At 29.4% G+C, this 24983-nt stretch overlaps 4 protein-coding genes across 4 annotated transcripts; 3 read left to right on the top strand and 1 right to left on the bottom strand.

Moving 5' to 3' along the window:
* Nucleotides 1-1227: 1227 nt before the first annotated feature.
* LOC137826237 (CASP-like protein 2A1) lies at nucleotides 1228-5211 on the top strand. The gene is made up of 3 exons (XM_068632131.1): nucleotides 1228-1585; nucleotides 2698-2815; nucleotides 4779-5211. Exons 1-3 carry the CDS (start codon nucleotides 1341-1343, stop codon nucleotides 5040-5042), a joined length of 627 nt encoding a protein of 208 aa, XP_068488232.1. The 5' UTR covers nucleotides 1228-1340; the 3' UTR covers nucleotides 5043-5211.
* Nucleotides 5212-6174: 963 nt separating this feature from the next.
* Nucleotides 6175-9905, bottom strand: LOC137825417 (helicase sen1-like). Its single transcript, XM_068631088.1, has 7 exons — nucleotides 9816-9905; nucleotides 9144-9686; nucleotides 7588-8889; nucleotides 7178-7502; nucleotides 6781-7039; nucleotides 6453-6688; nucleotides 6175-6257 (listed from the first exon to the last, which is right to left on the bottom strand). Exons 1-7 carry the CDS (start codon nucleotides 9903-9905, stop codon nucleotides 6175-6177), a joined length of 2838 nt encoding a protein of 945 aa, XP_068487189.1.
* A 3777-nt stretch (nucleotides 9906-13682) lies between these two features.
* Nucleotides 13683-17469, top strand: LOC137825418 (probable helicase MAGATAMA 3). The gene is made up of 6 exons (XM_068631089.1): nucleotides 13683-13802; nucleotides 14199-14759; nucleotides 15109-16365; nucleotides 16443-16770; nucleotides 16891-17149; nucleotides 17238-17469. Exons 1-6 carry the CDS (start codon nucleotides 13683-13685, stop codon nucleotides 17467-17469), a joined length of 2757 nt encoding a protein of 918 aa, XP_068487190.1.
* Nucleotides 17470-22435: 4966 nt separating this feature from the next.
* On the top strand, nucleotides 22436-23383 carry LOC137825419 (uncharacterized). The gene has a single exon (XM_068631090.1). It carries the CDS (start codon nucleotides 22436-22438, stop codon nucleotides 23381-23383), a length of 948 nt encoding a protein of 315 aa, XP_068487191.1.
* Nucleotides 23384-24983: the final 1600 nt, after the last annotated feature.

Consider the following 24983-nt stretch of genomic DNA (forward strand, 5'->3'; position numbering starts at 1 on the left):
ATGTTTTTGTATATGATCTTGGTACTTGAAGGGGGTAAAAAGGACTATGTTTGTATCTATTCTGCATCTGGCACCATTCCCATTTTAAGCCACTTAGAAGGATTCAGGTATGCTAGCTCGTAAGTAATTGTGAATAGATGCTGTTAAAGTTGGTGGGAAAATTGTTCCCACTTTAACTGGAATAGGTTCCTCGCTGTCATCACATGCAAATTTATGGCTTATAATAGCCTCAATTTCACCATCCATCAAAGTAAATTTAAGCCAACAAATGAAAAAGTAGCCGTCTCTCACCTTCCTACACTCTACAATCTTAAATTCGATGCTTGTCCCTTTCCAAAATTTATTACTCTCAACCATCATCATTTTTAAATATAATTTTTCTTTTTCTGGTCCCACAAAAATTGCTAAATAAAAGACTTTGAATAAAAGAAAAAAAAAAGACCAACAACTAATAATAGATTATTTTTTATTAAAAATTGAATTTTATGTTTAATTGAAACTTATAAAAATAATCTAGTTTATAAGTTAAAGGTTTACATTCATCTATATAGTATACAATATTATTATTTTTGTCAATACGTAAGATCTCTAACATATTTCCAAACATGCATGCAACTATATATTAATGAGTGATTTGAAGTTCGATAGCGAATGACTTGATAAACTTAATGAATTCTTGTTAAGAAAGACTCAAAATAACCCTGCACCATATTAAAAATGAACTTTAAGTCTAACTAAATTTTATAAAATTAGTTTATAAAGAGGTTTGTATTAATTTATATATTATGAAATATCGATATTTCTTATTAACTTGAGATAGCTAGTTTTAGATGTATCTTGATTATGCTTAAATAATCAACTGAACCTTACAAGAATAATCTAATGTATAAGTTAAGGTTTATATCTACCTATATACTATAAATTTTTTAATCAATGTAAGATCTCTAACACATTCTCAAACATACATGCAACTATATATTTATGGATGATTCAAAGTCCGATAGCAAATAACCTCTTATAAACTTAACAAATTCTTACTAGAAAAAACTCTAAATAACTTTAATATCATATTAAAAATGGACTTTAAGTCTGCTCAACTTTATAAAATTGATTTATAAAAAGATTTCGTAGCTTTAGATGTATCTTGATTATAAGGTATCTTGATTATGACAGCATAAGGCAAGAGGGTAGAAAGAAAATGACCTTGCATGCACTAGTAGTTGGGTACTCATAAGTGAATGCTTGGCTTCCCTTTAATGACATGATGCACATTGAATTGGCCTTAGTTAGCCGTATGGATGGGCTATATCATACCAAAATGACATGATGTACATTTCAGAATGACACTAACCATGGAAGAGGGAAGTGGAGAGCTTGAAAGTTCGAGATCTGGCAAACAACTGATACAAGCTGAAGGAACACACGAGGAGTTTGAAGGCAACAACAACACCGTCCTCCGCCTTGTGGAGACGTTGCTGCGTCTGTTCCCCATTCTTCTCTCTGTAACGGCTCTTATCATCATGCTCAAGAACTCCGAGGAGAATGAATATGGCTCTGTTAGCTACACCGACCTTAGCGCTTTCAGGTACGTGTCTCAATCAACTCACACATACTCTCCGTCGTTTCCGTTTTACACAAATTTGTTCGGATTAGATTTGTCAAATAGCAGTCGCTGAGGTTCTTCTGATTTTGGGAACGAACAGAGGCAAATTACGGGTTTAGGGTTGTTGGATCAAGAGGAATCAATCGTTGCAATGTTTCTTTTCTTCAAAACTCTGTTTCTATTCTTAGATCGATTTGTTCTGCATCTAATCACCATTCTTAGATCGTTAGCATTGCTTTTGGATTAATTTGTAGGATTAATGTATTTCTATTATTTCTAGAGTTTAATTCTATTTTTAGTTCTATGCATACAGTTTATAATTTTATATTATTATAATTCTTCAATCTTAAGCTTTGGTTTGTTCATAATATATTTTTTTTCTATTAATAACTTATAATCATTACGTTTATATTTTATATATACAAATATGGACTTTTAACTCCTGAAAAAAAAATCGTTTATTTTATTTTATTTTTTATAGCTGTCTCGGATATGATTCTTATTTTTATGATTATTTCTTTTATAATCATAAATTTTACAAATTAATTATAATTGTAATTATTAAGTGCTACATAGATATAGTAACAAATTAATTATAATTGTAAGTATATATTTTACAATTATTTATCAGTTTTTATATAAAAAGTTCTTTTTAAAAAAAAGTATAACTTGTATATATCTTTAAGAATTGAATGAGAATATATTTTTTAATATATAATAATTAAATTATTCAATTTTTAAATAATAATTCCATTTTAAAACTTTATTTCATATATTTTTATTTATCAAACTTTTAGTCGATATATTATTTTTAAATAAAAAAAAATCAAATGTTACTTTACTAAAAATATAAAAAAATATGAATGTATATTTTAAAAGTAAAATTCTGAAAACGTTACTTAGGATAACTTTACTGGAATATGAATGCAATTTATTTTAAAATCTTTTTAACAATCATTTTAAAATTAAGTTTTAATATTTTTAATTGGTTGACATGGTAATGTTTTATATTTAGCAACATTGAAATTAAATAGTGATTGTTTTTCTAATGAATTAAAAATGAATAATTTGATCCTGGATTACTTATGTTGCAGATATTTGGTGCATATGAATGGTATCTGTGCGGGATATTCATTGTTTTCAGTGATTTTTGCTGCTTTGCCTAGTCTCTCCTCCATGCCCATAAATTGGACTCTCTTTTTACTTGACCAGGTCAACTCACTTTAATCCCTTAATATTATTTGTTTGCGAATAAAACAAAAAGTGATGGATATATAGTTAAACCACACTATTATATTTTATAAACTAATATTAAATAAAAAAGTAAAGTATTTAATATCATAATATAAAATATTTATATATATAAGTAAATATTATAAAAGAATTTGCGATTATTCATTTCCAAAAAACAAGCACTCTCATTAACATTAGTTGATATCAGGTGCTCTTTATCTGTATGCTATTTGTGCATTAAAAAATTAAAGGAAATCTTATGGGTTTTTTTTAAACTATATGTATAGGAACATAGTGAAAATGTATTATTAATAATAAGATTTTTATTTAAATAATAATAGTGATATAAGTTCATACAGATATAATATATACAATTTTATATCATCATCTAATTACAAAGCTTGTTAAATTATGTTGAAGATTGTTATGTTTTTTATTTTATTTTTGTTAGGAAGATAGTTAAGAATTTGTATAAGAGTAAAAACAGCCCTAAAACATCTCCTTTAATTTATTAATTTTTTATAAAAAAATTAATTACAAACTATTGTTTACGCAATCTTTAAAATGATTATTATAATAAAAACTAAATTTTTTTATTATGGTTTTTAACTGATAAAAATATAAAATACTTTTACATTTTTAGGGTATAATTTTGTCTTTAATAATACACGTTATATGTTTTAATAAATTTTTATTTTAGTTTTTTAAATTATTCATACCTAATTCACACTTTTTTAAAAGTCGATCAATTTAATTATTAATAATAAAAATTTCAATAGCTATAACATTTTCTAAAATAGTTCACATAAATTTTAAATTTTAAATTAAACACATAATTTTTTCAATCTTTACAAGAGAGAAAGAAGCAATTCATAATAATTTATTATTCATGAATCAAAATAATTTAGGTTATACGATAAAAAATAATTCTTATAATTCATAATTTAAATCTTAAAAAAGAAAACAAATCAATGTTTTATAATACGAGAGAATGAATTGATTTATTGAGGCATCTAATTAATCAATTAACTTAAATCATATATCTCCACTAAAATATGCGCTCCTTTGAAAAATATGAAAACTGAGTATTTAATTTAAAACAAACAACAAATTAGTTAATAAAACTGAACATATTCACTCTTTACAATAATTGAGAGTTTTTTTTCTTCTCAAAATACTAAAATCATTGTAGCATAAAATATCAATTAAAATATTCTTATTAATTGCTTGATCAATGATAGTGAAGAAAAAGAAGAATTAATGAAAAAAAATAATATGATAGGTGATAAGACAATATTAGGTGTACCAATTAAGTGAAAATATAGTTAACAACAAAATATTTGACCAAATTTTAACTTTAAAAATAACAAAAAGTTTTGTTTAATAAATTATATTAAAGAATAATATTTTTTAAATAGATGGGGTATGTTTTTGTTTGGTTATTCTTAATGAGGATGCGTGAGTAGGAGACGTGAGACAATTTATATATACTTGAAGTAAGTTTGAACAAATTCATCGACAAATATTTTAAAAGAATTAAAAAAGATTTTTTTTTGTAAATTAAAATTAGATTATGTATTAATTAATTTTTTATTTTTTCATATATTTTTTTTACATAAATTAATTCTAGTTTATCAAACAAATATTTCATTTTTATATTTTGTTTCTTCAAAAGGTTTCAAACATGTTATATATCTTAATCTATCTTCAATTTAGAAGAGGAATCCAAGGAAAGAGGAACAGTATTTTTTCAAGTTGTTGTATAAGAGACTAAAATATTTTTTTATTATTTAATTGTATAAAAAGTAAGAAACTTAAAATTTCTATTTTGAGTTAATTTTTTTTTTAAACTTAAAAATGCCTTCTATTTGTATTATAGATTGATGGTATTTTCAAACTCTTAAAATATAGAAAATAAAGAGAATTTGATTTGGTTTGGTAGGTTTTAACCTACCTAATCCTGGGTGCTGGAGCTGTATCAATGGAGGTATTATACCTGGCTGAGAAGGGAAACAGTGCAACAACATGGAGCTCAGCTTGTAGGGCTTTTGGTTCATTTTGTGACAAGGTTACTGCATCAATAGCTATCACTTTTGTTGTTGTTATTTGCTATGTCTTGCTTTCTCTCATTTCTTCCTACAAGTTATTCACCAACTATGATGCACCACATGTCACCAACACCTCTAAGCATGCTTTTCATGGCTAATCCAACACCTCTGTTAGTGTCAACTCAGTAAGACATCTTTATACTCTTTACTGTCATTTTCTTTCCGCGATTCTCCAAAGCAATGATATGTAATTCAAATAAAACTGTCCTTAGGGCACTGTTAGTGTTTGCTTCTCACAAAATAAAATTAACCGTAATGTCTATTATAGATGCTAAGAATCTGTTACTATCTAATATAAAATAACTTTTATGTTTAATGTAATATTAAATAATTTTTTAATTGCTCATATGAAATAGTATTTAAAAAAAAATTATATTAGTTATCGTTATGCAACTTATTTAAAGTGGTTTCAATACAATAAGTTACAAGAAACCAACAATACAAGTAGACAACTAATATGAAAGCCTAAATAACATTGTTGTAGCCACAACTAAACTAAAAAGAAAAAAAAAGAGAAAAATATTGTTTCATAAGAAAAGAAATGGAGAAGAAGAGGCTCACATAAAAGGGATATAAATTTTTTTATATCGAACTAGATAAATCTAATCTAATATAAAAAATTTCATTTTATTTTCAAAATTATAACCACAATTTTTCTACGTGGTGACTAGAGAAAATTGACACACAAGCTATGACATAAATAACATCTTTTCTACTCGTCTATACAATTTGAATTTGTCACTTAGTTTCTTTGATCATTTTGTCTCAATAAAAACAATAAAAGAGAGAATGAAAAAGTTAACAAGAAGCATTAAACCGGCAAGAAACAGGAAAATTAACAAATAATAAATATTTTAGTTATATATAATTAAATTAGATAAGATTATAGTGCATGACAAGATCTCCCAATTATATTTTATTCCATTTTATAAGAACATTTTATTCTCACTACTTTCTTTTTCTTTTCATATCAATATATAAATAATAAAAACGATTTCTTCCTCTCTCTCTATTTTTATCTTTACTTATTAAAATAACAGCCACTTAAATAAAAAAAAAGTAAATATTAATTAGTCTTTAAATGTGAAACACTGTAAATTAAATCAAGGTCTATTAACTACAACATCTTGTAACAACTACACCAAAGACATTTATTTAGTTAAATGTAGTCACTAAAATTACAAACTTGTATAAACACGTCACTGGTGCAAAATTCAAAATCCAATGAACTCACTTATCAGTACTTTGTAAGCTATATACTTCTGTGTCTGTCTTTGATGAATCGGAACACTCACGATCTTGGTTTCTATGACCTGCAACAGACAAAGACAATGTAAATTGTACTAACATATAGTTCTGCAACTAAGAATTTTTTTTACATGCTTTCATCAAGTAATGTTTGCAAATATTCTTACTTCGTTTGAAATTACATTATTAAAAATTTATATATTTTTTCAAGGATACGAAAATCATCATTCATAAAATTATGAAAAAAATATTCCTTTTACCTGGAGAAATTTGTGGCATTTCAGAGTTTTCTGCTAAACTGAGTTTCTGAAACCGTGACACAGATTCATCAAGCAGTTCACGCTCAAGAATAGCATCCTCAATAACCACTCCCAATTCCTTGTCCTCCTCAGCATTATGGAAGCAGTCCCTTTCCTTAGCATCACGAATCAGCTTTTTCCATACAGACCTGCTATGGATTAATGTTGCAGCATTTCCCAATATCCAAAGGCAGTGTCTGAAGTAAAACAAAAAACAAATCCACTTAGCTATTGCTTATTTTTAATATGGAAAGAACACGAAAGAATGGCCAAATGGGAAGAAACATACTTAGCTCTAGTAAGAGCAACATTTGTTCTTTGCTTGTTGCAGAGAAAACCCACTTTTCCACTCCCATTAGACCTCACAGTAGACAATATTATAATATCTTCTTCACCACCTTGAAAACCATCAACAGAACGAACGCTTACAGAGAACAAAGAATCAGAAACCGAAATGTAGTCCTTAATTTTTTGCTGGATTTCATTAACTTGAGCCTTATATGGTGATATGATTCCTATGCTAATTTTCCTCCTGGTCTTCTCAGACTCTGGAAATAAAAAAGGAATTAATCATATGAAACTTTATTTTTCTTCTATTGCTATCAGTATAACTTTGAAAGTATTAACACGCAGTTCATGTTTAACACGACCTCAATGACACAACAGAAGGAGAAAGAGAAAGTAACCTTTTTTAAGGCTTCCAATAATCTGAGAGATAACTGCAACCTCAATTTTGTTTAACAAACTATAGTCATGATTAGACTGCTCTACACCCTTAGAAATGTTTATAAAAGAATAGGAAGAATACATTTTCCCATCAAGAAAACGTTTAGCATATCTCTTTGCTTTGACAACTGGAGCATCAGAAAGTTGCTGATTGTAGAACTCTTTATTAGGGAACATGCTAATGGATGGAAGCATTCTATATTGAACATTGAGCATATGCCTCTTGTACCCCAACAACACCAGCCTCTCAAACAAACTTCTTCCAAATTCAGCCTTGTCGGAAATCTAAATTTTTTATCAAGTTATGCATACAGGGAAAAAATATACAACAGCCACAATCAAACATAGTAACAACAACAACTCCTCTTACCTTGCTTTTGACCAATGCAGGAAGTTGTTTCTCATCACCTATGAGGATAACTCTACTAAGGCCTGGAAGTTGTAATGGAATAGCTGATTCACATTCTTTTAGTTGTGCTGCTTCATCAATTACTAAGAAACTGAATGGTGTCATCTCCTTTATGTACAATTTAAAAGAACTTGAAACTGTACAAAAAACAAGGCACGCATTCTTCAAGCAAAATTGTGATATGGCATATTTGTTATTAAGGCTTTCGGGAAGTGAAATTGACTGAGAAAGTATATTTAGGATGACAAGGCACTCATCTGTTTCAAAGCCTAACAATCCATGGCGACCAAGAACGCTCTGTCCATCTTCACAATCAGAGAGTGTGTGTTTGGAAACGTTTTGAATCGTGGAAACTTCAAGAGATTTTAGCAAACTCATAGCCCTCAACATGCTCTTGTACACATTTAATGGAATAAAAGATGTTGGCATGTGCGTATACAAGGTTCGCATTAATGTCTTCAGCTTCCCTCCAAGGAAACTCAACCTGTGTTCTATAAATTGCTCCATTGTCATACCAGCTCTTAACATTTCTTCATCCTTGTAGGCCTGGTATTTGTCTACAATATAAGCGTATCTTTTCTCCAGAAATTGCTCCAATGTCATTGGATCACAATTCTCACTTACAAGTTTTTTATATGAATCATATGCAGCGTCTAAATTCTTGATACTTCCCTTAGCAAATTCTTCTAATGACATCTCAACCACCACACCATTCTTGTATAAAACATAAGCCTCTTCGGGTTCCTTTAGAAACTTGATCGTTGATTCCAGGTAATATTTCCAACCAATCCCTGGGGTAAAACAGCGCAACAAATGATCAACACGCTTATCTAAAAACACTTCTTCAAGACCCTTGTAATTCTCAATTTTCATTCTAGAACTATTGCCAAATAGCACTATGTCACCAAGCCCATATGTCTCACAATAAGGTGTCTCAACAGAACCCTTAACCAAACCATAAAATCTAGCAGCCACTTCCAAAACTGCAGTGTTTGTTGGAGCACATGCCAATGTTTTAGTGTTAAGCTTCAAAAGGGAAAGTAACAAGGAAGCAACTGTCTTCGTTTTCCCAGTCCCTGGTGGACCCCATATAAGTTTAACACTGTCATCATCATGGTGACATGTATTCGTTGTGACAGAGTCTAAAACTGCATCCCACTGAGATTTATTTAGACCATTACAGATTATGGCTTCTGCAACAGGAGTGGCTAGACCATGGCTACAATTTTCTCGAGACAAGCAAATTTGACAATTTTCTCGGTCCTGTAAAATACAAAGAAAACATGAAGCATGTTTTTTTCATAGACAATTACAGTTTAGATAAAGGACAAATTCCAGAACAAAATGTGCATGAAGACTTCATAGAACCCTAAGGGAAGTTCTAGTTTTACAAGGGTTCTAATAAACATTAAATTGCAAAAATACTGAAGATGCATAAATCACTTCAAGTCAATGCTGGTAAAATGTGTAAACAGCAGTATGTTATTAAATAACAGAGAAGATTTAGTAATTCTTACCGTTGGATCAGGTTTTAGCACTTTCGTAAGAATGTTTGTATCTGCATCCTCCAATTTCCAGGTCAAGGCCTTCCAAATGCGAACATTTGTTATCATGTTAAAAAGATACACAGCATAAAGCTTTTGTTCTTTGCTGGTTCTGTCGCCAAATTCAATACCATTTGTGAGTATAGGGATTTGACCACTGAATATATCCTGTGACCGACGAACATAAGCAATATGGCAAAATTCTCTGGTCATTATCAAGTTATTTAAGCGTCTAGGTCTTATATTTGCGAATGCAATGACATCTCCAGTCTCAGGTTCATATTTTCCTAGACCTTTCACATCATCAGTGGTGCTCTTCAAAGTAATATCATAGAGAAAGTCCTGGGGATGATTGAAATCCTTGGACCTTTGAAGGGTGCTGATTTCAGCAAACGGGGCTTGAGACACGCCTATCAAACTTGAAGACATCTCACTGTGTATTTCCTCAATCAATGCAGGAATGAATGAATTCATGTATTCTTGTATTGAGTCGAAAGTCTGTGGAATCTTCCTCATCTGCAGAAAACAATTTATCAGTAAAACCCTTATATCATACTTAGGGCACAAGGTTATATCATATCAAGTATATGAACAAGTACATGCCATGCACGTAACAGAAGAGTAATGCAAAGTGAAAACAAAAACCTTATGCTTCAAAAAATCTTGGTTGAAAACATCCATGAGAGTCCAAGAGAATACAATATCTAACAAGTTTACATGCTTAAGATTTTCCATCCTTGCTCACCCTTCTGGATCAATTACCTCAACAACCACAAAACTCTTGGCCTTCTCTTTCTTTTATACGCACACAATAAACACAAGGGCATACACAGAGACTCACTTCGCTTTCTCAAGCCGCAATGTTTTTTTTTTCAAATTTAATAAAATTGGCAAATTTTTAAAGTGCTTTAGAAGAATCTGTTTTTAATTTTTGTTCTGTTTTGAATTAACTTTAAAGACTTCGGGTTTTCAATTTTTTTTACGTTAAAAGTTGTTTGTTTTTTTTAAAAAAATGTTTTTATTATTTGATTGATAAATTAAAATATAAAAATATTAGGATATTTTGATAAATATTTGACGCAATATATTACTGAAAGAAATAAATATCTTAATTAAAATTTCGTAATTAACAAGGTATAAATATATTAGTTTTTGTAACAAATAAGGAAAAAATAACTAGGAGCTTGTTTACATGCCATGCATATATTTTAGGAATCTCATTTAACTGTTTTATTTGACTGATAAAATTCCACTATCTTTTCAACACAGAATTTTGACTTATCTGTTACCTAAGTAACTTAAGAATCCGGAAATTATTTAAGGAAATTTATGGGTATGACCAATTTTGTTAAACATTTGTAGAAATAAGAAGTCAAACATTTGTAGAAAGAAGAAGTCATTCTGGAAGGACAAATATGGGTTTTAAAACCCAAATTCTAAACTGAATATGTGTTTTTAAATTATAACTTTTTTTTAAAATATTTAAAATATTAAATTTTAATATTTTTTTATATAAAAAAATGGTACGTGAGATGGATGGAAAGAATAAAAGAATTACAAGATTGAAATATATACAAGTGTCTATAGGAAGATTTTTTCTTTCTAAATTACAATTTAATTTGGATCTATTATTAAATTAATTGTATATAATTGCATATAATATTGTAAAAATAATTATATATAATTTGATAATTATTTTTTTAATATTTTATTTTTATAAAAGTTTTACATATTATTAACAACTTCTTATTTTCATATTTGTACTTTGTTTTATTTTAAGGAAGGATAATTTTTATTTATACAATTTAAAAAATTGTTTTTAATTATACATGTAACTAATAAAATTATTATGATGATAACAATATGGATAAAAAAAATTAAGGAATAATGTTTTTCATAAAAATATTTTTATAAATTATTACTACCCTTCATTCCTTTTTCTCCTTCCCTTTCTTTGCCCTCCACACCTCCATGTTGTCCTTCTTCTTGGATTCACACGATTGGTTTGCATCCGAGCTTCACTGGACGAATGGAGCGGATGTTCCACATCTCAACTAAAACCAAGCTCACAGCTCCCCCTTTGGCAACCCTTCATACTTCTCTGTTACTGCCTTATCAGAAGACTGCTTCTCCAGCTTCCTATATTTGTATGCTAGCTTCTCCAGCCTCTTGTTAAGACAAAGTTATTCTGTTTTATCTTATAAACACGTGAACACATCAAGTATTAAACACACAAACACAAAATAATTCTGCTACAACACATGCATAACAAATATGTTTTTAATATACATGTTTTACCCCATCCCTCATCTCTGCCAATCTGCTATTAACTATTAGCAAGATGTCCTTTGGACTGGTCCCAATTATGCACCCCCGGCAACCCTTCATAGGCATGAATAACTTAAACTTTATGGGATCATATCTCACCATTAAACACCGAAATATATGCTGGTATTCATTATTCTAAATCCCATTCGACATTCATTCTAATGTATCAATGGTGAGATTACAAGAAAAAATTAGAAAGACAATATTTGTAGTAACTAATTATTCTAATTTTTAAAAATTAATTTTGTTGTAGACGATGTTAGAGAGTATTTTTTGAAAAAATATGTTAGGTTTAAAGTCAATCATAATAGATGGATTTGTCTTTCTTCTGCATTTGATTTTTTTATTTCTTTCAAGTTATATTTTAGGCATGTGAAATCCAAATCCAATAACAAGATTAGGTCAACCAAAGTGATAAACTTGTTCTAAAGATTTGTTCATGATCTCATTGCATCAACCAAAACTATCAACAAAGATGGTGCCTTTAGCAATTCCTTGTAGATAATTAACTGAATTAGCGTCCCAAACACAATTCATCATTCTGTTTTCTTCTATTTCAACCATATTTTCAACCTAATAAACCATTTCTTTTCTTATATACGTCCTTTGATATTCTTGTCATTGGATTTATGAATGAGAATTAAGGAATTGTAAAAGTCGATAAATTTACCAATGCAGCAAATATTTATTTTTTTATTTATTTTATTTCCTATTAAATGATTATGCATCAGAATATTTGGTCTGCAAAAATCCTTTTACATGAGCTATTTAAGGTGCATGCTCACCATTCCCAAGGCCACATTTATGAGCAGAAGCCAAACGACGGCACAGTACGATGCCTTATTGCGTAGGAAAAACAAAGTCTTAATAATAACACAGTACGACACAGTACGTTTTTTACTTTTATAAATAGCAACAAAATTGCTTATTTCAAAAGAATTTTATATTTTACGAACCAATGGCATCACTGCATATACCAACACTGCTTTCAAAATTAGTATCTTATTTATAGTTTTTAATTTCTTTTTTGAGTTTGCTTGTATTTGTCTCTACTACTTCTTCTTCCGTTACTTTTGGCTTATTTGCTATTGTTTTGTAAGAATTAAGAATTACATTTATTTTTTTACTCCAATAAAACATTTACTATTCCATTTTTCTTCCAATTTAACAAAATAAATACATACATAAGAATATACTTAATAAACTAATATTGATGTAATATTGAGCTTTGTATAAATAATAAATTAATTAATAAAAGCAAAAAATTTCTAAACAAAATTGACACTTTGATAGAAAAGGTTGGAAGATTTTTATTTTCAGTTTTTTTATTGTTAATGTTTATTCTTACACTTCCACATCTTATTTTCACACTTCTGCATAGAACGTAGCGGAAACAACTAGGTGGGAGATGTTTCACCTTCTTTATGATTCTACCTCTCAATTTCACCTCATTATTATTTAGTTGCATTTAAAAAATAATTTAAAAATAGAAATAAAAAAAAAACTGTTACAAAACTCAATAAAGTAATCATTAATCTCTCACCCACGCTTAGTTTAATTAATTTTAGATGAAGTAAGATGTGACACCCATATGACACTCTAATAATGACCATAAATATATTATTATTTTATTTAATATTAATTTTTTTTTCCATTTTACAACCCCTTTTAATAATAAAATAGCATGTTTTTTAATAAAAATTAATATGCATAATTAAATAATGAACCTATCATTGTTCATTTAAAATATACATAATTACACTGAAATTCCAGAATAAATACACCATTTATATGTTTATAAGCAAACTCATCTGAAGGAGCGTTTCCCATCCTTTTTTATTTGCTTCTCTCTGATCTCTTCCCTTCACATTCCACCAACTTCTTAAGGTAATGGAAGGACTTGAAGCTGAAATGTTGTATTTTATCAGTATTTGATTCTTCTTTGGAAAGTGAGAATTGCTACATATATTCATTTATACAACGCTTTTAAAATCTATATTTTTTCATTAGTGTAATGTGGTGCATGCACATGAGAAAAACTACTGATCTTCAGCTAGATGACTTCTATTCATTCATTGTGTATTTGTGTTTTGGTTTAAGCCTATGAGATTGAAGGAAGCTGATTGATGTTGTTTTTGCAATTGCTTTCCGTAGTTGAGAAGAAAGTGACAAGTGAGAAACAAGATGAAGAAGGGTATCACTTGTTCTGCAACGGAAGAGGATGACGAGAAGCACAGATTTTTAGACATTGTTTTCTCTTGGAATCTTAAGAATGCTCTGAACGAAGATCTTTACAAAAACAAGGTTCTTTTACCTCTGACTGAAAGGAGAAAAACCCATTTGTTTCATGAAAAATCTCATTCATATTGAACCTTTTCCATATCTTTCAAAACACTTTTGTTGTTTTTCATAAAATAAATATGTTGAATTGCTGAACTTTTTCTTTTCTGTCCTTGTATTAACATTGATATTTTAGGATTTATAGTTTTGAAGTAGTATAAATAAGTACGTGCATATGAAAATCCTCAGATACCTGTGATGAGATAAATGATTTGCATGAAATGTTCATAACAACATTCTTTATTAAAAGATTGAAAATAGCTGAAATGTACGTGACATTATTAAATTGTAAGGATTTAAAATAGTTATATTAAACGTGGAATTTTTTAAGTAATGTTCAAATTAAACTATTTTTCGTAGGTACAAAAAATACCAGAGACATTTAGATCAGTATCTAGTTACTTGAACTCCTTTATCACTCCATTGATCGAGGAAACACACTCTGATCTTTGTTCAAGCTTGAAGGGTGCGTCCCGTGCTCGTTTATGTGAAATCATCATTGTTGATAAGATTGTTGGATCAAGCAAGTACCCGTTATATCAGATAAGCTTGAACAATAAGTCTGATGAAGTAGAAGATGAGGAGGAAGAAAATAGTGGCAAATATGTTCCTGAGGCAGGAGATGTATTTGCTTTAACGGATATTAAACCTAAAAGAATTGATGACTTGAATAGACCCAGAAGATTCTACCATATTGCTTATGTGTCTCGCCCAAAAGATTCAAATGATGAAATATCAATACTGTCATCCAAACCAATGGAAGTGGATTTTAATGAATTTATGAGCAACAAATCACAGAAATTATATGCTGTATTTTTGTTGAACCTGACCACAAATATTCGTGTTTGGAAAGCACTAAACTCAGTTTCGGAGGATGACAACTTGAACATCATTAAGCAGGTGTTGCAGCCAGAAGTAATAGTAAGATTCACTACATAACCTTTTGTTATGATGCTATTTTCTATTTCTTAATGCCATATATGTAGTTTTACACAGTTAAGTATTCCTAAAAAAGGCACAACATTTTAGTTTTATTCTTATATATAGTTGTTTCTCTTTCAAGTGTTAGTAACAAAATTGTACGCAGTTATAATGAAACGAATTTCTGTTGCATTAGATTTTAACAAAATCTGTCTAAAGTAAAACGTCAAACTTAGAGTAAATTCAATTTTAGGGAGCAAGTGCTTAGTTTAGTCATTATTGTTTACCTTTAATACAATGTCAGTCCTTGAAACATTTAGTTTCTCAATGTTTAGTTTATACTTTTCAGAGTGTAGAAACTTGCAAAAATTGTTTGTCTGGAGAAAAGGACACCCTTCATTGTGTCACCGAACATTGTCCACTACAATCTCAGAATCTGAATAAATCCCAGGATGATGCTGTATCAAGCTGTCTTAACATGATAAAATGTGGCCACAGCGATATCAAACTAATATGGGGCCCTCCCGGAACTGGAAAAACAAAGACTCTTGCTTGCTTATTATTTTGTCTGCTCAAGCTAAAACACAGATCGTTGGCTTGTGCTCCAACGAACACTGCAATTTTGCAAGTGGCTGAGCGGTTGCATGGATTAGTTCAAAGTTCCCTTGACTATAAAACTTATGGTTTAGGTGACATAGTTCTAATGGGCAATAAATCAAGGATGAGATTGAATTCCTGTCAAGGCCTTCTGGATGTGTTTCTTGATCATCGTGTGGAAAATCTTGCCAAGTGTTTTTCTCCGTTTTCAGGTTGGAAGCATAGTGTGGAATCAATGATCCATTTACTTGAGGATCCTAAGAAAGAATATTCCTTATATGAGAAAGAGAATGATGTTATTATCTCTTTGGAAGATTTTGTCATGAAGGAATACCTTGATGTAGCTCGTGCCTTTCGAGCATACAAGCAAAGTAAGATGAGTAATGACACGATAACTCTTACCGACTATGTAAAGCTGAAACGGAATGACATTTTCGATAAATTTCAATCGAAACAAGAAAAGAAAAGTATTTGGACTATTGAGCAATTTATAAAGCAAAGATTTCAGGTGTTAACAAAGGATCTGAAGTTCTGTATGAAAACTTTGTATACACACTTCCCTACATCTTTGATTTCAAGAGAACAGGTGAAGAATATGTTTGAAGTTATGGATTTGTTAGATTCTATTGAAGCAAAGTTGAAGGCGACTGATAACTTTGTTATGCTTGGTTTTGGAGAAAGAAAAATCAATTCTGATACCTTTGGATCATCAGGCACAATGTGCCTTAACTTACTTAGGTTACTTTCGGAGTCAATATCCCTTCCCGATATTCAGGAGAGTGGTGGAATAGATAAGTTTTGCTTGACGAATGCATGCATAGTTTTATGTACTGCCTCAGGCTCTATTAAATTGTATACAAATGGGCTTAGTCCAATTAAACTTTTAGTAATTGATGAAGCAGTTCAGTTGAAGGAGTGCGAATCTGCTATTCCGTTAAAGCTTCCAGGCCTTGACCATTGCATTCTCTTTGGTGATGAGAAACAACTTCCCGCATTGGTTAAAAGCAAGGTACTTAGTTTGAATTCTGCTACTTATTATCAATGCTAAAAAAATAGTTATGTAATGTGAAATTGTTATATTTTTAGATTGCTGAAGATGCTGAATTTGGAAGGAGTTTGTTCGAGAGGCTTGTACTTTTAGGATACAAGAAACTTATGCTAAATGTTCAGTATAGAATGCACCCTTCTATTAGCTTGTTTCCATGCAATGAATTCTACGATGGGAATATTTCTGATGGCCCCAATGTGGTGCAAAGTAGTTACAGCAAGAGTTTCATTGAGGGAGAGATGTATGGATCTTTTTCTTTTATTAACGTAGGAAAGGGTAAAGAGCATTTTGGTCGTGGAGGCTTTAGTTCGAAGAACATGGTTGAAGCTGCTGCGATTTCTGAGATTATTGGTAGCCTTAAAGAAGGTTATTGTGTTCTAGTTGTCTACTGCAATGCAATGACTGTTTTCTATTAAGATATCTCTATCTATAGAGGTTTGAATGTGCTATACTGATTCATTTTAGTTGTATTTTATCTTTCTGCAGAGTTTATGAGGTCAAGGAAAAGGGTTAGCGTAGGAATCATATCTCCATACAATGCACAAGTATACGAGATTCAGGAAAAAATTAAGAAGCACACTTCCACTTCATATGCTGGCTTCTCTGTCAGCGTTCGTTCTGTGGATGGTTTTCAAGGGGGCGAAGAAGATATCATAATAATTTCAACTGTTAGATCTAATGGAAGTGGAAAAGTGGGTTTTCTTAGCAATAGACAAAGAGCAAATGTTGCTTTGACTAGGGCTAGGTATTGTACTCGTATATTCTGGTCTATCTTATTTTGTCTCCAAGTTACAAATGGCAATGCTTAATTGATAAGTGTTTTTTTAATGCAGATATTGTCTTTGGATAGTAGGAAATGCAGCTACTTTAGTCAGCAGTGATTCCATATGGAAAGATCTTGTTCTTGATGCTAAGAAAAGAGATTGTTTCCATAATGCTGATGATGACAAGAGACTGTCTCAAGCTATTGACATGGCTGCATTTGAGCTTGATCTGCTAGAAGAAACTGATTCACGGTTTAAGAAACTGAGACTCGGAGAAATCCCTTTCAAAAAATCCAAGTGAGTCCCTATAACTTCAAAAAATTTCATGTTTATATTAAACATTTTTTAAATCCACAACAACTCAATTTCATAGTATGTCAAATAACTTGAGTTTGGAATGGCTTCTAAAACCTTTTCTCTTTTCTTAATGTGACAGTATCCGAAAACCAAGGCGTTGAGGTATGGAGTTTCTGGTTTTTGGCGTGGCTTCAGAAAGACAAGATGTTAAATTTGAGGCACAGTTAATGACATTGTCATTATCATTCAATCTTTGATGTGTAGCAGACATAACTTTCAGACATCTATGTTTTGAATTAAGTATTTGATTTTAATATTTTGACCATTTACTACAGTAGTTATACTCTTTTTACTATTTAGTTCATAAATATATACGTATGTCTGCCGTTAATTACAAAGGAATCATTTATATGATATTTGTTTAGATCAGTTTTTGTTAATTAATGACACAGTTATGTATAACCATATTATAATTAACCAAACTATTTTTACTTGAAATTCAAACCGTTCACGGAAATAAAAGGAATTTTGTAAGAATGCAATCGATGTATCATGGTATTTTGTATTTCGTATCATAATATCATAATTTGGACTAAATATTTTAGGTTTTCTATTAATATTTACAAACTTTTGATGTTCTGCCATGTAATTATCCTGCAGTTGACTTAAAGTCAACATTCTTTTCATCTTTATTATATAGAATAGTGTGAGGATATTGTTTTCAAAATTCACCATCTGTTGTATCTTGGTTAATTTGAATTGGTTATTATGAAAAATGAGTAAAAAATATTATTACAAATATAAATTAGTTATCTTGATTAGACGATAAAAATATCTCATATAATATTTATATTTTGAATTTTCTGTTCTAACCACCTAATTAGTTATAAGTACATAACTTATTAAGAAGTGAATTTTAAACTTAACTTAACCTCATAATGTGAGATTTCCAACACACACCAGTTACGTCGAGGTTACCAACTTGGGTTAGACTATATATTATAGGTGGTCCGATAACGATTCGATAACGCGTGACCTGACAAGCTCAACAAATAATCGTTATGATAAACTTGAAATATTAGTTTTATATATCTCATACAAAGAAAGAAGAGAAAAGGAAAAAAGAAAATGATATATTTTGTTAATAAAAAATTGTTACACATTTGTTATATTTATATAGCACATAAAAAGATAAAAAATAAAAAATAATTGATATTGATAGAACAGTTACAACTGAGAACCGTTATAATGAATAATAAGAATTATAACTGATAAGATAGTTACAACTAAAAATTCAAAAAGTAATTATTATATGAGATCATTTTTATCATCTAATATATATTAAAAAAATAAAGAAAAAAAATTAGATGTTGTATTAATGAATATATGTAGCAATTCTCACTTTCCAAAGAAAGAGTCAAATACTGATAAAATAAACATTTCAGCTTCAAGTCCTTCCATGACCTTCAGAAGTTGGTGGAATGTGAAGGGAAGAGATCAGAGAGAAGCAAATAAAAAAGGATGGGAAAAGCTCCTTCAAATGAGTTTTCTTATAAACATATAAATGGTGTGTATTTATTATTGAATTTCAGTGTAATTATGTATATTTTAAATGAACAATGATAGGTTCATTGTCTTAAGTAGCATGTACTTTCACAACAATCAAATATATTCTTATTTTATTTATACTATTTTTATTATAAAAACATAATATTTTATTATTAAAAGGATTGTAAATTGAAGTGATAGCAAAAAACTAATACTAAATAAAATAATAACATAACCTAGAAGCGTGGGTGAGAGATTAATGATTACTTTATTGAGTTTTGTAACAGTTTTTTTATTTATTTATCTTTCTAAATTGTTTGTTAAATGCAAGTAAATAAAAATAAGGTGAAATTGAGTTAGATATTGAATAAGGTGGAAACATATCCCACCTGGTGAATGAGATGTGGAAGTGTAAGAATAAACATTAACGATAAAAAAACTGAAAATAAAAATCTTCCATCCTTTTTGTTTTTATTTTTTTTTTATTTTTTTTATACAAAGCTCAATATTACATCCATACTAGTTTAATAAGTATATTCTTATGTACGAATTATTTTGTTAAATTGAAAAAAAAAAAAGTGGAATAGTAAATGTTTTAGTAGTGTAAAAATATAAATGCAATTCTTTATTCTTACAAAACAACATTTACAAATTAACAAATAAGCAAAAACTAACGGAAGAGGAAGAGGCAGAGACAAATACAAGTTAAACTCAAAACAACAAAAAAAAAATTAAAAAACTATTAATAAGATACTAATTTTGTAAACAGTGTTGGTATATGGAGTGATACCATTAGTGCGTAAAAATAAAATTCTTTTTAAAATATTCTTCTGAAATAAGCATTTTTTTTCTATTCAGTAAAAAATGATTTTTATATAGAGTGCATTATAAGAAAATAAGAAAAAAATGATTTTAACAAAGTTTATTTTATATTTATTTAGAGTTAGAAAATTTGTATTAAGTTATTTATTCAGAAATTTCGTTAAACAAACAGGTGATAATTTACCACCATTCAATAAACTCTATATACTAATAAATTATTATTTTAATTATATTTTTGTCAAAATATTTTTTTTTTGTCGTGGTTTGGCTTATGCTCATAATTGTGGCCTTGGGAATGGTAAGTAAAAGGATTTTTGAAGACAAAAAGTTGTGATGCGTAATCATTTAAGAAATCTTGTTATTGGATTTGGATTTGACAAAACTAAAATATCACTTAAGAAATCCAAAGATCAAATGCTCAAGAAAGACAAATGCACCTATTAGACCATGGAATTTAAATTTAATCTAATCTTTCGTTTTCATTTTCCAACAACGTTGATTACGAAAAATTTAAAAATAGTTTCATATATAAAAATAATTAATTATTGTATTCACTAACTTATATGCATTTTAAACATAAAACAATTATTAATATTTAAAATAGTTTTAACTATTTATAAAAATTTATAAAATTATTTTTAAATTTAATATAATATTAACTATTAAAATTTTAGTTACTAACTAATAATTATTAAATATTATTGTAAAGACTAAAAATTTATTAATATCTAAAATGATATTTATTATTAATAAAAATTTATAAAATAATTTTTAAATTAGTATTTAATTATTAAGGATTTTAGTTATTAATATTTTAGATTTTAAATTAGTCTAAAAAATTAATAGAGACTAATTTAAAATTTATGTTTAATAATTTTTTTTAGTATTTTTTAAATTATTTTCTATTAGTCATTTACAATCTAAAATATTAGTAGATCTAAAATATTAGTAGTTAAAACTTTAATAGTTAATTTAATTAATTTACAATATTTATTATTTTCGGTTGCTAACAAACTAGAAAATCACAATATAATTGTTTCTAAAAGATTAACATGATTTGTTATTTTTTATTACTCATAAATAAATAAGAAAATCATAATAAATTTATATCAATATTTTTTATTTTAGGTTACTGATAAGTTAATAAAAAAATCATAATATGTTTTGTTTCTTAAAGAATATCAATATTTAAGAAATCATAACAAAATTTATTATTATCATTCTAATAAATTAATCACAAAGTAAAAATATATTAATATTATATATAACAATTTTTTATGATTTCTAACAAATTTATCAACGAAAATCTTTCTTTTATATATCAATTATACTTTTAATATTAGTAAATAATATAATATTTTTAAATTAATAATTTATTTAATCACATTAAATTGTCTAGTTTAATAACTAAATATTAATTTATATAAATGAATATAGAACCCTCGTATAAATTTAATAAGTTAATAATATATTAATCAAATTAATATACTAGTTATTAAACTACATGATTGTATCATAGTGACAAAATCAATGGTTTTGATATACCTGATTAAGAAAATGAAAGCATTAAAGAATAGTAAAACAAAAGGAAGTGAATTTAAATACAAAAAAAGTCTACACAAATAAAAACATATAAGTAAGTCTATAAAAAAAAATGATCAATGATATGATATAATAGAAACCCTAAACAAAGTTATTCTCGGCCAACGGCCATTTCTCCTTGGCCTTGGATAAGTGCACTCCCAAGGCTAATGTCAATGTCAACCACTTTTTCAAAAAGGATTTTTTTTTTTACTAAAATTATTAAATAAAAAATTATTATATTGAATAAATTATATATTATTTTAGAATAAAAAAATTGTTAATATTTAATTTTTTTTATTGATTAATGTTTTTAGTGTTGGAGTTTAGAGAACGATTGCTCTTCTACTCCTTCCGTCGGTCGCTGTCACTCTAAGCTTGCTTTGCCTTCCTCCTCTCGGTCGTCTGGTCTCATAGACTGGGATGGTACCTACAGAAGGTACTCCAACGCTCAAGTCAATAGTCAGTTAGGGTGTCGACAATCGGTTGTCAAAGTATTGTAGATAATGACGTACCTGATTCTTAGAATTTGTGCTATTTATATTACCTTAATGGACTTTAGTTGGTGAGCAGTTGTTTTATCTGTAAGGTTGTTTAATGGACTTTAGTTGGTGAGCAGTTGTTTTATCTGTAAGGTTGTGTTAAATAACTCTTAATTGTTGGATTAACCTTACTGACTTGGTCAATCCATGGTTCGTCATCATGAATTGATCAGTCACGTGACATTCTCATTTAATTTAATAACCAGTACAATAAATAATTTTTAAATTAATATTTAATTAGTTATAAAATTTTAAATATCAATTATTTAAATTTTAACATGTAGTTAAGATACTAATTTAATTTAGAAATTATTTAAATTTCAGTTATTTTTCAGTTAGTGTGAAGTGTAACAAATAACTTAGATTGTGGCGGCATTGGCCTCTTCCTTCCTCTGGTCCAGTGAGAAAGCAGCAATGGCTAGCCAGAATCCCCCAAATGAAATTAATTTTTTTTACAGAGATTCTCCTTCACGGGCGATGGTGTCTCCTCTTCTGCAGGGTGAGAAGGACTACCATACCTGGGCAAGGAAAATGAAGCAAACTCTTCTCTCCAAGAACATGTGGGGTGTTATAGATGGAACTCTTTGCCCTTCATTCCAAGAAGACCCTGTAAATGGACTGTGGCAGAGATGCAATAAGAAGGTTCTTGGATGGATTCTGTACTCAACCATCGAGCCCATTCGACAAACCATTATGTCTTTTGGCAGCGCCTCAGAGGTTTGGAAAAATCTTCATGATAGATTTTCTCAATCAGACATCACCAAAATCTTTCACCTGCAAGAACAGATCTTTCAAGCCAAGCAAGGATCTTTGTCGCTACAGCAATACTTTATAATGTTCATGATGTTATGGGAAGACATGGAATCTTTAAGGCCTGCTATTATGAAGTGTCAGTGCTTAACACCTTGCACATGTGATGCTATTCGCACCTCTAAGATATATAGAGATCAAGATTGTGTTTTTCTTTTTCTCATGGGTTTAAATGAGAGGTTTGCACATCTTATACATCGCATTCTCAACTTAAACCCTCTTCCTCCCATTCATGAAGTGGTTTTATTTCTTTCCCAAAATCAGCAATCAGCCACTGATGGTGTAAGCTCAGTTTCTGAGTCCTTTGTTAGCAATGCAGATCAGTCTAACAGATCTGCAACAGGGAGAGGCAATGGAGGTAGAGGAAACAACCATTGCACTCACTGTCATAAAAGCAACCTCCACCATTTGCATAATGCTTCTTCTGTTAATACTGATAGGGGACCAATGTTTCAGACTACAGTTCCTGTTACAGTTGTGGGTTTTACTCAGGAGCAATTTCAAGCTCTTATGAACCTGTTGCATCAGGCTAGTGAAAGAAGCCGACCACCCTCTCTATGCGACTTTCACTCATCATCCTCATCTTATCACACTGCTGCTGAACCCTCTCTCTAATTCAGGTACAAATCACACCTAATATTTCCAAGTTTCATTCATTACATGAAATTTAACCTTTCTCATTACATTACCTACCTGATCCTACAATAATCTGAAACAGTCAGTATATTTAACAGTCAACATCATCCTTAACTCTCTTTATAGATATACTACCAAGAACTAAAGTCAATCTCATCTGCTGACAAATTTGAAAGTCTCTCTCTTTTAATTCTATATTTTGTTTCATTGTTCAGATATCCTCCAAGAAGATGATTGGTATAGCTTAGCAGCAGGATGAGTTATATGTGCTGGAACATCAGTGTCAGTGATGCAGCTGAAAACAATATTGGTTATAATTCTTCAGCCAGCGACAATGATCCTGCAAGTTGGCACCAGAGACTGGTTAAATTTCTGATTCGTTTGACAAAGTATTTGTTTTGTTCTTCGGATGCATGGCAATATACTAGGAAAAGAAAGTATGACTAAGTATATGAAAATATTTGATTTGACTCCTGTTTGATATATGTGATGATGTTCCACCACTTCATCTTGATATAACCACCCAAGTACCGATCTTCAATTCAGCTTTCAAATCTATTTTTTTGGTAAGAGGAAATTTTTAAGTAATGTGCAAATTAAACTAATTTTCGTAGATACAAAAAATACCAGAGACATTTAGATCAGTATCTAGTTACTTGAACTCCTTTATCTCTCCATTGATCGAGGAAACACACTCTGATCTTTGTCCCGTGCTCGTTTATGTGAAATCATCATTGTTGATAGGGTTGTTGGATCAACCAAGTACCCCTTATATCTGATAAGGTTGAACAATAAGTCTGATGAAGTAGAAGATCCATTTGCTTTAACAGATATTAAACCTAAAAGAATTGATGACTTGAATAGAGCCGGAAGATTCTACCATATTGCTTATGTGTGTGGCCCAAAATATTCAAATACTGATGAAATATCAATACTGTCATCCAAACCAATGGAAATGGATTTTAATGAATTTATGAGCAACAAATCACAAAACTTATATGCTGTATTTCTGTTGAACCTGACCACAAATCTTCGTGTTTGGAAAGCACTAAACTCAGTTTCGGAGAATGACAACTTGAACATCATTAAGCAGGTGTTGCAGCCAGAAGTAAACGTAAGATTCACTGCATAACCTTTTTTAATAATGTTATTTTCAATTTCTTAATGCCATATATGTAGTTTTACACAACCAAATTACTATCTTTACTATTTAGTTCAACATACTTGATTCATTCCGTCGGTGCATCAGATTAATCAATGGCATATAGGGAATGAAAAAAAAGGGATGTGGAAAGAAACTATAGTGTCTAAATGTAGTTAGAACTTTCAAGCCCACAACCAAAGTTTCAATCTTTGTGGTGGAAAGATTTAGACAAGGTCGGTGGTGAGCGTGAAACTGTAGACTGGTATAATAATAATAATAATAATAGCTATTGGAAAATTGGTAAAGGAGAAAAAAATAGATTATGAGAGGATAGATTGATAGCAAGTAAATGTTTTAAGAATTTTTTCCCAAGACTATTCTCAATCTCTTTATATCAGGGCCAGAAAGTGCACAAAGTCCTGGGAACTAGGTATA

The sequence above is a fragment of the Phaseolus vulgaris genome, chromosome 8 (assembly GCF_000499845.2).
Source record: "Phaseolus vulgaris cultivar G19833 chromosome 8, P. vulgaris v2.0, whole genome shotgun sequence".
Lineage (NCBI taxonomy): Eukaryota > Viridiplantae > Streptophyta > Magnoliopsida > Fabales > Fabaceae > Phaseolus > Phaseolus vulgaris.